Source organism: Leopardus geoffroyi, chromosome C2 (assembly GCF_018350155.1).
Source record: "Leopardus geoffroyi isolate Oge1 chromosome C2, O.geoffroyi_Oge1_pat1.0, whole genome shotgun sequence".
Lineage (NCBI taxonomy): Eukaryota > Metazoa > Chordata > Mammalia > Carnivora > Felidae > Leopardus > Leopardus geoffroyi.
Genome location: NC_059333.1, coordinates 67,373,243 through 67,388,615, shown reverse-complemented (window position 1 = coordinate 67,388,615; position 15,373 = coordinate 67,373,243). Strand labels below are relative to the sequence as shown.

The following is a 15,373-nucleotide window of genomic DNA, read 5'->3' as shown; positions in this document are numbered from 1 at the left end:
AAGAGCTTTGGGAGGAAGTTCTCTGTCATCTTTCTTCTCTAGGATGTATTTTATTGACTAATATTATACTGTATGTAAAAAAAATAGTTCTATGGTTGCTGAAGAACATTAGGATATCCAGGAGAAAAGGGAAAGTCTTAATGGGAAAATAAGTGGGATAGTCTCGGTGCAAAAAACTGGGTAGTATACCAAGGAAGTGACTATTAGAATAACTTGATTTGTCTGTCATCACATCTGCATTTCAACCATCAGGAAGGGGCGATGAGGAAATAAAGGACACAACTTGTCCCTTAAGGGCACTTCTCAGAAGTTGCACTAAGTATTTCTCCTCACATCCAGTCGGCCAGAACTTAGTCACATGGTTACATTTCCCAACTGCAAGAGAGGCTGGGAAATACAACCTTTAGCTGTGTGGCCATGTGCCCATCCAACATGTAGGAGTTTTATTAAAGGAAAAATGAGAGAATGGCTATGTGTCTCATTTTCAGTAACAAATGACTTCTCTGTCTGTAATCCCTGAAGGGCCATTGGCCTGCCTCTCTTTTAAGCCCTAAAAATTCTAATGATTAAAAAAAACGTCCAACTCCTTGGATTTCCCCTATTATAGGCATCAAAGAAGTTTATCCTGCTCTGTGTCTTACTTTACCTATAAAATGTGCAGATTACCCGTGTTTAGAAAAGGTTGGGGGAAGAGACAAAAACACTCCCTTCCTATTCCTATTTGCTCTTCCCTCTGCCCTTCCTTCCAACTCTAATTTCTTAGTAGGCTCAAACTCTGGAGGGTGGAGTCTAAGTTGATTTTACACAGCTACTCTTCTTTTAGGGTCAGAGGGTCTTTAAGATAATATAGAAGATAAGGAGATTTTATTTGCCCTGCTATATTCTTAGTTTATATTCTCTTTCTTATAGGGAAGAATAATTGGAAAGTTGGTACCCTGGCCAAATTATCAAGCCTTAAATCAGATTAACATTTAAACAAAACTAAAATATACCACAGTAACTTTGTTTTTGAGGTCTTGGAAACTTCTGAAGTTTTGACTTTGCATAATGCTCCATTTCAGGATGACATATGCTTGCTCAGAACTTCCAGCAAGTGGAGAATGTGTGAATATAGTGTTTCATATCAATTATGAAGATATGCATACTTGGTCATGCTTTTTAGATTATGTAGCATCTTTATAACTTCTTTACATTTTATAAATTATGTTAATGTTCCTAGACAGTTAATGGAGTTTTATTTAGATAACATTTTAATCTTTCTGTGGATTTCTTGGAACCTTCCAGTATAAGAGGTTGGTACTTTGTGCAAAAATAGTGATTTACAAGTCAAATAGTAATAATTGCTTTGATTCTAATTGACTTGTCTATTGTAGTCTGGATGCAACCTCCTCAGACAGATGGGAGCAGGGACCTGGACTGTATATATTGGCATTAATTTTCATAAATCTTGCTCACTTTGAAAAAGGGTTGTCCATCTTGCTGAAGAATTAAAACCTGAAAGTAGTTTGAATAGCCCAAAGTGGCTTTTTGTATTTGCCACTAATGCTAGTTGATCCATTTTGTAGATAATTTTTTATCTTAAGTTGGGCTATTTTGTAGTGTTTATAAGAGCCAGGTGATGCATTTTATCCAGCTGTTTTTGTTGCTGCTATTGTTTTGTTTGATGGCATCTATCTTTTTGTAATTATATCTAGGATAAACAACAACAGTCATCAAGTTTATAGTCCTTTATCTTTATCTTATCTTGGTTTTCAGTTTAGCAATCAGCTTTAGGAAAGTCTTCTCTCTCCCTAGAATGATTAATATACTCCACCACAATGCCATTTTTAGTTTTCTCTAATGAAAGTTGCCTTCATTTTCCCCCTTACACATCTACTTGCTTCCTTTCCCCTACTATTGGATTCATTTTTGAAAAAAAAATTATCTTTTTTTCTAGTCTTAATTACCGTAATAATAGTTTATGTTTGTATAAATTGTACCTTTATATACGTTTATAATGTATAAGTGCTATCACGTTTTTATTCATTTGATTGTCACAGTAACCTAAAGCTTTTGATTAGTGAGTTATAATGTAATTTCTAGGTTTCTGTAAATATTTTTGAATTTGTGTTTTCATATGTAACCAGTAGTAATTTGCATTTGCATTTTCCTTTATGATTTTCAAAATACCTCTATTATTATTATTATATACTTAATTATTCAGTAAAAACAGTTGCTCCTATGTGGAAGGAAAGAAACTTTTCCTGTGCCTGCTTAGCTTCTATGGCTAGTGCCTGCAAATTAGACTGACAGATGGCAGATTAACAGGAGAAAAGGCATACATATTTTATTTGATATTAATATTTTAATTTTTTGCATACACAGAGGACTTCATAGAGAACCAGTAAAGACCCAAAGAAGCAGTTAGATGTTAGGGGCTTTATACCCTTTTAACAAAAGGTAATAGAATTGTGAAGTGACAAGACCAAGGAAAAGGGGTTTGAGTTTCTAGAAGTGGTAAATTGTGGGAAAGTAAATATATACTGGAAACTAACAGAAGGTTAAGGATTATTTAGTAAGGTTTATGCAGACCCATCTTGGTGCTGCCTTTCTGCATCCAGTGATAAGTGATAAGTGATAAGTGGAACACCTTCACAAAGAGAAATTTATGTCTTACATCTAGGCAAACAGGGTGAGGGCCAGGAGCTCTTACTGTGTTTGCTACTTCCTAAGTGCCTTCAGGTCAAAATAATCCTTATGCCAAAGTGGCATGTTTTGGTATGGCATATTCTGATCCCCTTCAATCCAAAATTCAGAAAATGAAAGCATCAGAAATAATTTTATGATCATAATAACCGCTATCATCTATTACCTTCTTTTTAAATAAGTTAAGACAACTTAAATTCTCTTTGGCAGGTATCTTATGGAAATACGTTGGGGTTTTGCAAATGTGCATTTTTTTGGTTATAGGTGAGAGTATCTTAGTTTGTAAGAACTCTGAGAAATCAAAAGGCATAGCTCTACTTCAGGGATCTCTAAAACCTGTTCGTAGCTGTTTGCAAAGACGAGAAGGAGAAGAAGTAACTGCAAGCATGATAAGAGCTATTCTGGAGGTAAGGAAGAGTTCACTAAATTATTTGCTCTTTGAAGCCTATAATGTGATGATAGAACTTAATGATGTGAAGAAAAATCTTAGCTTTGTGTTTCATTGTGAGATTGTTTATAGTGTTCCCGAGTCTGAATGTCTTCTATTTTATATAGTTATTTCCTGGAGTTTAATACAGCTAGTGCTATGTCAGCGTATTTCAGAACAGTGGATTAAAACCCAAATACCAGATGATTCTTTTTCTTTTTTAGGTATACTTTATTATTTTTTGAATTTTTAAAAAAGGTGACAAAATGGACCATAGTTCTTACATACAGATAATACCTATTGACATTAAAATAAAATCAAATTACAAATAGACATGATTAGAAGTTTCAAACAACATGGAAAGATCTAAAGTGAAAAATAAAACTTTCTATTCTGGGTCCTCAAAGATAACGAATCTCCTTTTAAGTGTTTTGTGTATTCATCCAGAAATTTTTCTGTTCATATACCAGCATGCCTTGCTCTTGGCTTCAGTATTGGTGCTAGGGGTTCTGGTACCTGTGCTCATACTTTTTTTCTCCCCTTCCGCTCTCCATTTGAAAACAAAAACGAAAACACACAAAAAAAGGAAAGTAACTGATAACATAGGGTTGGTAAAGATATAGAAAGTAGGCATTCTCATATACTGCTGAAACTCTTTTGGGAGGGCAACTTGGACATATCCACTAAGATAAAAACAACAACAATGCCAAAACAGAACATATAGCCATTTACCAGTAGATTCACAACTAAGAGTTTTACTTAGGGATGTATTTGTGAAATTGCATAAAATTAAATGTACAAGAATGGTTATTATGGCACTATTGGCAATAAGGAAAAACTGGAAACAACCAAAATACCACAAATACTAAATAAATCTTGGTAAAACTATGCATTGGGGTCATTAAAAGGAGTAAGCTCTGTTTAGGTTGATTTATTATGTTTTCAATCTGTATTAAATGGAAGAAGTCAAAGGGAAAATTAGTACACTTAATTAGTATATTTAATATAGTTGTAGGAAGATTATATCCACAAAACACAACTCACTTCACTTTTTCTACACCCATTCCCATCCCCCTTCTGGGTGGGGAATATTCAATACTAGCATTCCTATATGCCCACATGTTTCAGAAGGAAGGCTATGTTGTTAGTTCCTACATTTCAGATAGATAGTGATGGATTTATTTTCATTTATGAGAAAATGTATCTACTTTTAAGGAAACTTTTGATGTTGTCATTAGGTGTTATCTACATGTATAACGAGTGATAATGGAAGAATTAATAAAAAGTCTCTACGTTAAGATGCTGAGAATATTTTAAGAGAACAAAATCACTTCATTTCTTTTATATCATAAGGGCCTGCATGTCTTATTAAAAAGTTACAGAAAATTTCAAACCTCTTATATCAGATAATAGTTGGTGGAATGGCAAGTACATCACAAGATATGCAGACTTATGCTTCTTGCACTTTTTTGGCTGCGAGTATGAGAGAAGGGAAGCAGGGAATTCAGAAGAATCAAGATTCTGTTCAACTTGGAGCAATTGAAGCCTGTGTAATGTGGCTGCTAGAAAACGAATTCATCCAGATTACCGAAGCTAGTGATGGAACAGAAGGTAAGTGTGACTTAATTACAGTATACACTTTTTCATCTTTGCTGACTTTATACTGCTTAGTAAAAGGAAATTGACTTTTCAAACACTATAAAAGGAAACCGGTTTTTCGAGTGCTATATAAACTCATTTTTAGTACTTAGTGTTGGATTGAGCAACATCAGACATTTAGCATAGAATCTGCTCATAAATATGCATACATTGGGCAAAATTCTGTTTGTAAAATTTATCAGAGGCTAAAACGTAAATTATAGAGTACAGAAAGACAGTGTTTTATTTAATCTTTAACATTTCATACTTTATTTCCCTTCTCCTGCCCCCAACCAGGAAAAGTGTATCATCCAACACATCTTGGTTCAGCAACTCTGTCTTCTTCACTTTCTCCAACTGATACTTTAGATATTTTTGCTGACCTCCAAAGAGCAATGAAGGGCTTTGTTTTAGAGAATGATTTGCATATTGTTTATCTGGTAAGTTCTATTAAGTTTGTGAAAATGGGGAGAAAATACTTATATAGAATCCTGAACATCTTGGGAACATCTTGTTTGTCTTCTTTAGGGTAGCAGTGGTGGAAATAGAGTACAGGTAAGAAGAGAGTTGTTTTAAAGTAATAAGCTAAATGTTATAGTGACATTTTAATTTATTTGTCTACTTTTTTCTCTAACCTTTCAAAAAAGCATTTGAGGTGTTTTATAAAAAACATATTTGACAATATATAAAAGAATAGTAAAGTATAATGAAATATCAGGAAATTGAAAATAAGATCATCATATAAAATTCAAAGGTTTGTACATAAACATGCATGCCTTTAAGTCATGTACAGTTCCTGTAGCCAACTTTGGTTCTGAGTTTTCTAGCAACTACAGCAAACAGGAAAGCTTGATTAGTCTCAATATTGATAAGATAAACAAAACCAAAAAAATGAGGAAAAGGGGTACCTGGCTGTCTCAGTCAGTAAAGCATGTGACTTTTGATCTCTGGGTTGTAAGTTCGAGACCCATGTTGGGTGTAAAGATTACTTAAAAAAGTAAAATCTTTAAAAAAATAATTAGGAAAAATGTTGCATTTTATTGCATAAGAGAAATTTAGTCCTAAAAAGACACTCAGGGTCTTATATTCTTGAGAAAATCTCTATAATAAATGCAATAAGGAATTTTAAAGGCTTGTATATATTAGATAGTCTTTTATAACTATTTCTTATAACAAAGATTTTGATAAAAATTGAATAAAATAGGGTTTGAGATTGTATTCTCTGGAAAGAACCTGGCTAAAAATATTTTGTCAATTAAGAGCAGTCGTAGGAACTGACATAAGCAAGATGGCAGAATAAGAGGCCCCTGGCTCTAGTCTCCATAACAGAAATATGAATTAGCAACTATTTACAGATGAAAACACCTTTCTAAAAATCCCAGAACCTGGCAGTTAGGCTGAAACACATTCATGGAGCACAAAAACTGAGAAAAGCCACATTAGAAGGCTAAGAGCAGTGGTTTCACTTTGACAGTGTTGCCCCTCCCTAATCCAGCACTGTACCACACTGGGAGGAATTCTCTGGGCCTATAGTTTCTCCAGTGAGAAAAAGAGAGCTTGGGGTTGACATCCAGCTTCCTCAGCATTCTGGAGTGTTGCCTGGGAAGTCCACTTCTGTCTTACCTTATGGGGAACACTAGGGAAATAGGCAAGGCTAGATTACCTGAGGAACAATATGGGAGGTAGGGCTCACAGGGATTTGTGTGTGGATTAGTGATGGCACTGCATCCCTCCTGGCCACCTTGCCCAATCAGAGAGCCCAGCAAATGGCTCCACTCACTTGTGCCAGATTGCTGCCTGTTTGACCAGAAAGCAGGGTGAACAGTTAAGCCCAGCTAGGATTCCCAGGCAATGGCCTGACTGCAGAGCCCAGCCTGTACCTCTGCCCTTGCAGGTAACCAGTCTGACACCCCTACCCAACTGCAGAGCTCATCTTGTGGCCCTGCTGGAGCAGGGACTCTGAACTGTAGAACACAGCCAGAACTCCTGCATGATCACAGGGTCCATCCTGCAGCCCCATCCAACTATGGAGCACAACCTCTGGCCACACCTGAACACAAAGTTCAGTTAATGGCACCACCTATCCAAGGAGTCTAGTCTCTGGTCCTGTCTGGCCAGAGAGCCCAGCCAGTGGCCATGCCTGTCTGCAGAGCCCAGCTAACAGTCCTACCTGATCAGGCAGCCCAGGGAGTGGTCTTGCCTGAATGCAGGGCTGAGCCAGTGGCCCCACCCAACCAGAAACTCTGGCATCAAACCTTGCCCACCCTCCTGTGGGCTCTACCAGCTGGCCTTTGAGAACCTAGTTTGGGCTGACTAGTGAAAATCTTTCCCTATTGAAGCAAACCTGTAAAGACTAGAAGAAGTGACTGCTTCCTCAAATGCACACATACCAACACAAGGATACAAGAATAATGAAGAATCAAGGAAATATGGCACCACCAAAGAAACTAGTAAAGCTCCAATAACCAAACCTAAACAAATGGAGATCTGTGAACTGACTGACCAAGAATTCAGAATAATCCTCTTAATGAATTTCAGTGAACTACAATAAAACACAGATAGTCAACCAAACAAAATTAGGAAAACAGTACATGAGCAGAATGAGAAATTCAACAAAGAAATAGAAACCATCAAAAAGTAAAACCAAACATGAATCCTAGAGCTGAAGAATACAGTGGGTGATGTGAAAAATTCAGTAGCTTCAAAAGTGGACTCAGTCAAGGAAAAGAAAAAATCTGTGAACTCAAAGATATTATGCTAAGTGATATAAGTCAGAATGAGAAAGACAAGTATCATATGATGCCACTCATAAATGGAATAAAAAAAGAATAAGCAAACAAAAAGCAGAAATAGATCCTAATTAAAGAAAGCAAACTGAGGGGGTCGGGTAGGGAGATGAGCAAATTGGGAGAAGAGGAGAAGAAGACACAGGCCTCCAGTTGTGGAATGATTAAGTCACAGGAATAAAATGTAGAGCATAAGGAATACAGTCAATGATATTGTAATAGTGATATAATAAGACATGTTAACTATACTTGTGGTGAACATAGCATAATGTATAAACTTGTTAAATCACTAAGTTGTATACCTGAAACTAATGTAACATGTCTACTATATTAAAAAAAAACATAAAATAATGAGTTAATGGATACACAAAATAAAAGATGTAAATGGTAACATCAATGACCTAAAACATAAGGGGATAGAGAAGTAAAATTTTGGAGTTTGTGTATGTAATCAAAGTTAAGTTGTTATCAGCTTAGAATAGGATGTTATAACTATATACAATGGGACATCATTCAGCTATCAAAAAGAAGGAAATCTTGCCATTTGTGACAACATGGATTATCCTGGGAGGGTATCATGTTCAGTGCAGTAAGCCAGAGAGGGGAAGGCACGTATAATATGATATCACTCACATGTGGAATTTGAAAAAGTTGAACTCAGAAATATTGTTAAATGGCAGTTGCCTGGTGCCAGGGCATGGGGAACATAGGTAGATGTTGGTCAAAGAGTACAAACTTTCACTTATAATATGGATAAGTTGTAGGAATCTAATGTAAAAAATGGTAATTATCACTAATAACACTGTATTGTATACTTGGAATTTGTTTAGAGAGTAAATCTGTTCTTACCACAAACACACACAAAGTGGTAACTGTGTCAGGTGATGGATGTGTTAATTAACTTGATTGTCGTATTCATTACACAGGAACACATATATCAAATCATCATATTATATGTCTTCAATATATCCAATTCCATTTGTCAATTATACTTTGATAAAGCTTGGGGGAAAGGGGCAGATACATATATTTCAATAAGCAAGTGAGTGGTGGGAGCATAAAACTGAAATTCTCAGAGAATTAGGAAGGTTGGGGTGCCTAGCCAGCTCATTTGATAGAGCATGCAACTCTTCATCTTGGGGTTGTGAGTTCAAGCCCTACGTTGAGCCTAGAGAATACTTTAAAAAAATAAAATAAATCTTAAAAACAAAGTTAAATAGGATTAGGAAGGCTTATCAGGAAATGCATTTAAATAAAAAACAGCGTTGAGGTGAACAGAGGGGAAATGCCAGAACAAGGCCATTTTTTCTTCTTTTAGTGAACAATTGTAATACATGGGTGATAATATGCTCAAAGTTCTGGGCCTGAGAATGTGGCTAGGAAGAATCTCAAAGCCAGTGTTATAAGTTACCTGCCACGGCTTTAAAACTGTCTCATTTATCATACAGTGGATAAGATTATCAGTTCTAGGGTCAGACTGCCAGTTTACTTCCATGAAAATCAGATTGAATATAAGTTATTAAAATAATTGCTAATGAAATATCTGAGACAACTGTAAAAACTGTAAAAAAGTTATAAAAGTCAATATGGGAAAGAACTAGTAGGATACTGCTCACAGATTATTTTGCATTTCTCTTTAATATCTAACTACACTTGGCCAAAACAGAAATTGAATTTCAGTGTATTGTGGATGTGGTCTACATAAGAAAGCAGTGATAAATTCTAATCAATAGACTTAGACTCAAAACAAAAGGCCTTGACCTTAGCTCAAAATGTGGCAAGTTAATATACATTTATGTTTTAAGTTAAATAAAACATGTAGTTTTCATATACTATTTTATTTTTTGAATATTTAAAACATTTATGTGATTCAAAAGTCAGAAGTACATCAAAAGGATGTACCTCTACTGACCTTCATGGATAACTATTTTCATTAGTTTTTAATACACAGACACACCTTGGCAATATTGCAGGTTTGGTTCCAGACCACTGTAATAAAGCAAATCAATGCAGTAAGTGAGCCAAATGACTTTTTTGGTTTCCCAGTATATATAAGTTTATACTATACTATAGTCACTATAGTCTATTAAGTGTGCAATAGCATTGTCTAAAAAATGTACATACCTTAATTTAAAAATACTTTATTGCTAAAAAATGTTAAGCATCATCTAAGCTTTCAGCAAGTCATAATCATTTTGCTGGTGGAAGTTCTTGCCTGGATGTTGATGTCTGCTAACTGATCCAGGTGGTGATTGCTAAAGTTGGAGGTGGCTGTGGCAATTTCTTAAGAATACGACAACAATGAAATTTGCCAATGAAATTTGACTCTTTCACAATTTCTCTGTAGCATGCGATGCTGTTTGATAGCATTTTACCGGCAGTAGAGCTTCTTTCAAAATTGGAGTCAATCCTCTCAAACTCCGCTGCTGCTTTCTTTATCAACTAAGTTTATGTCACATTCTAAATCCATTGTTGTCATTTTGATGGTTCTCACAGCATCTGCACCAGGAGTAGATTACATCTCAAGAAACCACTTTCTTTGCTCATCCGTAAGAGGCAACTGCTTATATATTCAAGTTTTATCATGAGATTGCAGCAATTCAGTCACATCTTCAGGCTCCACTTCTGATTCAGGTTCTCTTGCTGTTTCCACCACAACTGCAGTTACTTCCTCCATGGGAATCTTGGACCCATACGTTCATCCATGAGGGTTGGAAGTCACTTCTCTTAAACTCCCATTGATGTTAAAGTTTTGACCTCGTCCCATGAATCATAAATGTTCTTATGGCATCTAGAATGGTGGAATCCTTTCCAGAAAGTTTTCAATGTACTTTGCCTGGACCTATCAGAGGAATTACTGTCTTTAACAGCTATAGCCTTATGAAATACAGTTCTTCAATAATAAGACTTGAAAGTCAAAATTACAGTTGGCTCTTGAACAAAATGGGTTTGAACTTTGCAGGTCCACTTATACATGGATTTTTAAAAAATAAATATAGCACAGTACTGTGTATTTTCCTTATGATTTTCTTAACATTTTCATTTTTCTAGCTATATCATAAGAATACAGTATATAATATAGCATAAAATATGTGTTAATTGACTCTTTCTGTTATTGGTAAAGCTTTCCGTCAACAGTAGACTATGAGCAGTTAAGATTTGGGGAGAGTCAAAAGTTATACACAGATTTTTCCACTGCATTGGGGTTGGTGCCCCAACCCCCACATTGTTCAAGTATTATCTATACTTCAAGATCCATGGACTGTAGAACGGATATTCCATTAGGAGATAGGAAAACAACATTTATCTTGTACATCTCCATCAGAGCTCATGAGTGACTACATTGTCTGCAGTAATTGGAAAGGAATCTTTTTTTTTCTGAGTAGGTCTCAAGAGTAGGTTTAAAATACTCAGTAAACCATGTTGTAAACAGATGTGCTGTCATCCAGGCTTTGCTATTCCATTTACAGAGCACAGGGAGAGTAGATTTGCACAATTACTAAGGACCTTAGGATTTTGGAATGGTAAATGAGCACTGGCTTCAACTTCAAGTCACCAGCTGCATAAGTACCTAACAAGAATCATCGTGTCCTTTGAAACTTTGAAGCCAGGCATTGACTTGTCTTTAGCTATGAAAAATCCTAGATGGCATCGTCTTCTAATAGTAGACTATTTTGTCTCCATTGAAAATTTTTTGTTTAATGTAGCTATGTTTATTAATGATTTTAGCTAGATCTTCTGGATAACTTGCTGCAGCTTCTATATCAGCACCTGCTGCTTAACCTTGCACTTTTACATTATGGGGACGGCTTCTTTCCTTAAACCTCACAAACCAGCCTCTGCCAGTTTCCAGTTTTTCTTGTACAGCTTCCTCTCCTCTCTCAGCCTCTCAGAATTGAAGAGTTAGAGCCTTGCTCTGGTTTAGGCTTTGGCTTAAGGGAGTGTTGTGGCTATTTTGATCTTCTATCCAGGTCACTCACTCTTTCTATATATCAGCAATAAGAATGTTTCGCCTTCTTATCATTTGTGTGTTTACTGGAGTAGAACTTTTAATTTAAAAGTTCAAGAACTTTTCCTTTGCTTTCACAACAGAGCTGCTTGGTGGAAAAGGCCTAGCTTTCAGCTTGTTTCAGCTTTCTATATGCTTTCCTCACTAAGCTTAATCATTTCTAGCTTTTGATTTGAGAGATTTGGAACTCTTCCTTTTCATTTCAACATGTGGAGGCCATTGTAGGGTTACTAATTGGCCTAATTTCAATATCGTTATATCTCAGGGAGTAGGAAAGCCCTAGGAGAGGGTGAGAGATAGGGTAATGGCTGGTCAGTGGAGCAGTCAGAAGACACACAATATTTATCAAGTTCACTTTATTTATCAAGTTTATTATCAAGTTTTATATGGGTGTGGTTAATGAGACCTTAAAACAATTACAATAGTAACATCAAAGATAATTGATCATCGATTATCATAGCACATAAAATAATGAAAAAATTTGAAATAAACTGTGAGAATTACAAAATATGACCCAGAGACATAAAGTGAGCAAATGCTGTTGGAAAAATGGTGCCAGTAGACTTGCTCAAAGCAGGACCGTCACAAACCGTTAATTTGTATTAAAAAAAAAAAAAAAAGACAATATCTGTGAAATGTAATAAAGTATATAAAATAAGAAAGTACTATATCTCTTTTGTTTTATAAATACTAGCAAGCACATATATGTATTCTTACTTTACCTTACTGTAAGTGCACTATATACATTTTTTTTTTGCACCATCTTTTTTCCTTAACAATATATCTTGGAAATCACTCTGTCAGTTTATAGAGATTTTCAATTCTTTTTTAAAATATCTGTATAACTCCATTGTGTGTGTATACCATTATTTATTCAGTTCTCTGTTGATGGACAGTTGGGTTGTTTCCAATATTTTGTTACGGCAAATGATGCTACAGTGAATAACTTTGGTGCATATATTATTTAGTTTTGAGGGAGGTATATCTTTAGGAAAGACTCCCTAAAGAACAATTGTTTGATAAAGTATAAAGGCACATGTGATTTTGGTTTTGTAAGATTGCCCTCCATAAGATTTGTATCACTTTTCAATTTTACCAGTGCTATATTAGGGTAGTTATTTTTCCACAACCTGATGAATAGAGTATATATATTGATAAGCTTTTATACTTTTTAGTGTATTTTTAATTTATATTTTTAAGTTATGAATACATTTGAACATTTTTTCCATTTGTTTAAGGACAGTATGCTTTTTTCCCTCCATGAATTGTCCATGTCTTTTATTTTTCTATTGTGTTTTGTTCTTTTTCTTAAGTTTTTAAGGTTGTTTTATATATTAGGGAGAATAGTGATTTGTAGTATAAGTTGAAAGTATTTTTATCCTAGTTTTTTAGTTGGCTTTGGCTGTGTTTATTGTGTGTTTTACCTCACATTTTTAAAAAATGTCGTTGAATTTATGAACTTCTGTATCGGCAAGAAATGCTTTTCTTGATCTAAGATTATAAAGGAATTCTCTAACATTGTTCTTCATGTAATTGTCTGATTATGATTCCCTTCTTTTGAGCTGTGTTCCATTAGAAGTTTATTCTAGTACAGTAGTCACCCCTTATCCATGGGGGATACATTCTATATGCCATGGGGCACTACTCTCCCTAATATATAAAACAACCTTAAAAACTTAAGAAAAAGAACAAAACACAATAGAAAAATAAAACACATGACAATTCATGGAGGGAAAAAATGGGGGATGCATTCCAATACCATCAGTGGATGCCTGAAACCCAGATAGTACCGAACCCTATGTATATTATGTTTTTCCCATACCTACATACCTTTGATAAATTTTAATTTATAAATTAGGCACAGTAAGAGATTAATAACAACAACATAACAAAATAGAACAATTATGTAATGTTATAAATCTTTTGTGAATGTGATCTTTCTCTCAAATTATTTACTGTATGTACCCTTCTTGTGATGATGTGAGATGATAAATTGCCTATGTAATGAGATGAAGTGAGGTGAATACTATAGACATTATGATGTAGTGTGAAGCCACTATTGACCTTCTGATGATATATCATCTGTTATGGACCATGGTTAACTGTGGGTAACTAAAACCATGGGAAGTGAAACCAACAGATAAGCAGCAGGGGAGACCTACTGTATATGGCTTTTCAATTTTACCTTTCTTTCATGGTGACATTCTGCAGTCACAATTTCATTTATTAAAAGGTTTATTTACACACAACGAATGAAAAAATTTCTTTAGCTTTTATCTTTACTTTTTTCCCCATGTTTTATGTACTAATTTGCATTTTTTATTTGGATATTTTAAACTTACATTTGGTTTGGGATGTATATCTGCCTCATTTGTCAATCTGACAACAGACCAATTTTACCAATTTGTACACGAGTTACCCTGTTTTAATTAAAAGCTTTTCTTGTATGTTTTATCTAATGGGGCTAGTTTCCTTCATTGCTCTCCTTTTTCAGTGTTCATATGCATTCTTGCTTGCTTGCTTTTTAATGTAATGCTTAGAATTGACTTGGTATTTTCGTTGGTATTGTTAAATTTACACATTGTCATGTAGGAGAATTGACATCCTTCTTTTTTAGACTGTTTGGTCTTATTCATGAAGAGACATGTTTCTCTATTTCTTTAAGTCTATTTTTGGGCTTCCAAGAATGTTCTGAAAATTTTCTCATGTAGAAGTTGAGTATATATTTTTAAAATAGCTTTGTGTAATATGGTTTATATAGCATACCATTTAAAGTATAAGTTAGTGGGTTTTAGTATATTCACAGAGTTGTGCAATTATCACCAATATCTAATTTCAGAACATTTTCATCACCCTAGAAAAACCCTGGTTGCATTAGCAGTTACTCTCAAATTTCCTCTAGTCTCCTCATTCTCCCTTAGTCCTAAGCAACCACTAATGCAATAGTGTGCCTTCTGTTTTATAAACTTTCGTATTCTGGAAATTTCATATAAATGGGATCATATAATATGTGGTCTTTTATGACTGGTTTCTTTCACTTAGCATAATATTTTCAAGTTTCATCCATGGTATAACATATATTCCTATTTTTTCTATTTTTTAAAAAAAATTGAGTATAGTTGACACATGATGTTACATTAGTTTTAGGTATAGAACATAGTGATTCAATAGCTCTGTATGTTTTGCTATGATCACCACAAATGTAGCTACCATCTGTCACCATACAATGCTATTACAGTACCATCGATTACATTCCTTATGCTGTACCTTTTATTCCTGTGAATTATTTCATAACTGGAAGCATGTATCTCCCACTCCCCTTCACTTATTTTGCCTGTCCCTCTTCCCCTTTGCCTCTGGCAACCATAAGTTTGTATTCTGTTTTTATAGATATGATCCTGCTTTTTGTTTGTTTATTCATTTATTTTTTAGAATCTAGATATAGGTGAAATCATAGGATATTTATCTTTGACTGACTTATTTTGCTTAGCATAATATCCTCTAGGTCCATGCGTGTTGTTGCAAGTGGCAAGGTCTCATACTTTTTTATGGCTAAGTAGTATTTCATTGTGTATACCACATCTTCTTTATACATTCATCTATTGATGAACACTTGGAGTACTTCCATTTCTTGGCTATTGTAAATAATGCTGCAATAAAGCATGTATCAGTTCTTAAGTTCTTTATATTGGAGAATAATATTCCATTGTATGGATATACTACATTTCTATCCATTCATCAGTTAATGGACATTTGGTATGTTTTTGCTTTTTGGCTATTATTAATAATCCTGCTGTGAACATGCATGTACAAGTATATCCCTAGGAG

At 34.7% G+C, this 15,373-nt stretch overlaps 1 protein-coding gene across 2 annotated transcripts in view; it reads left to right on the top strand.

Annotated features, from left to right (window-relative positions):
• Positions 1-15,373, top strand: part of POLQ (DNA polymerase theta) — a 133,079-nt gene that overhangs the window by 27,270 nt on the left and 90,436 nt on the right. For both annotated transcript variants that reach the window (XM_045502192.1, XM_045502193.1), the window contains exons 12-14: positions 2,950-3,092; positions 4,519-4,723; positions 5,048-5,190. In XM_045502192.1, coding sequence (XP_045358148.1) covers positions 2,950-3,092; positions 4,519-4,723; positions 5,048-5,190 — 491 coding nt within the window. The remainder of the gene's footprint in view (positions 1-2,949; positions 3,093-4,518; positions 4,724-5,047; positions 5,191-15,373) is intronic.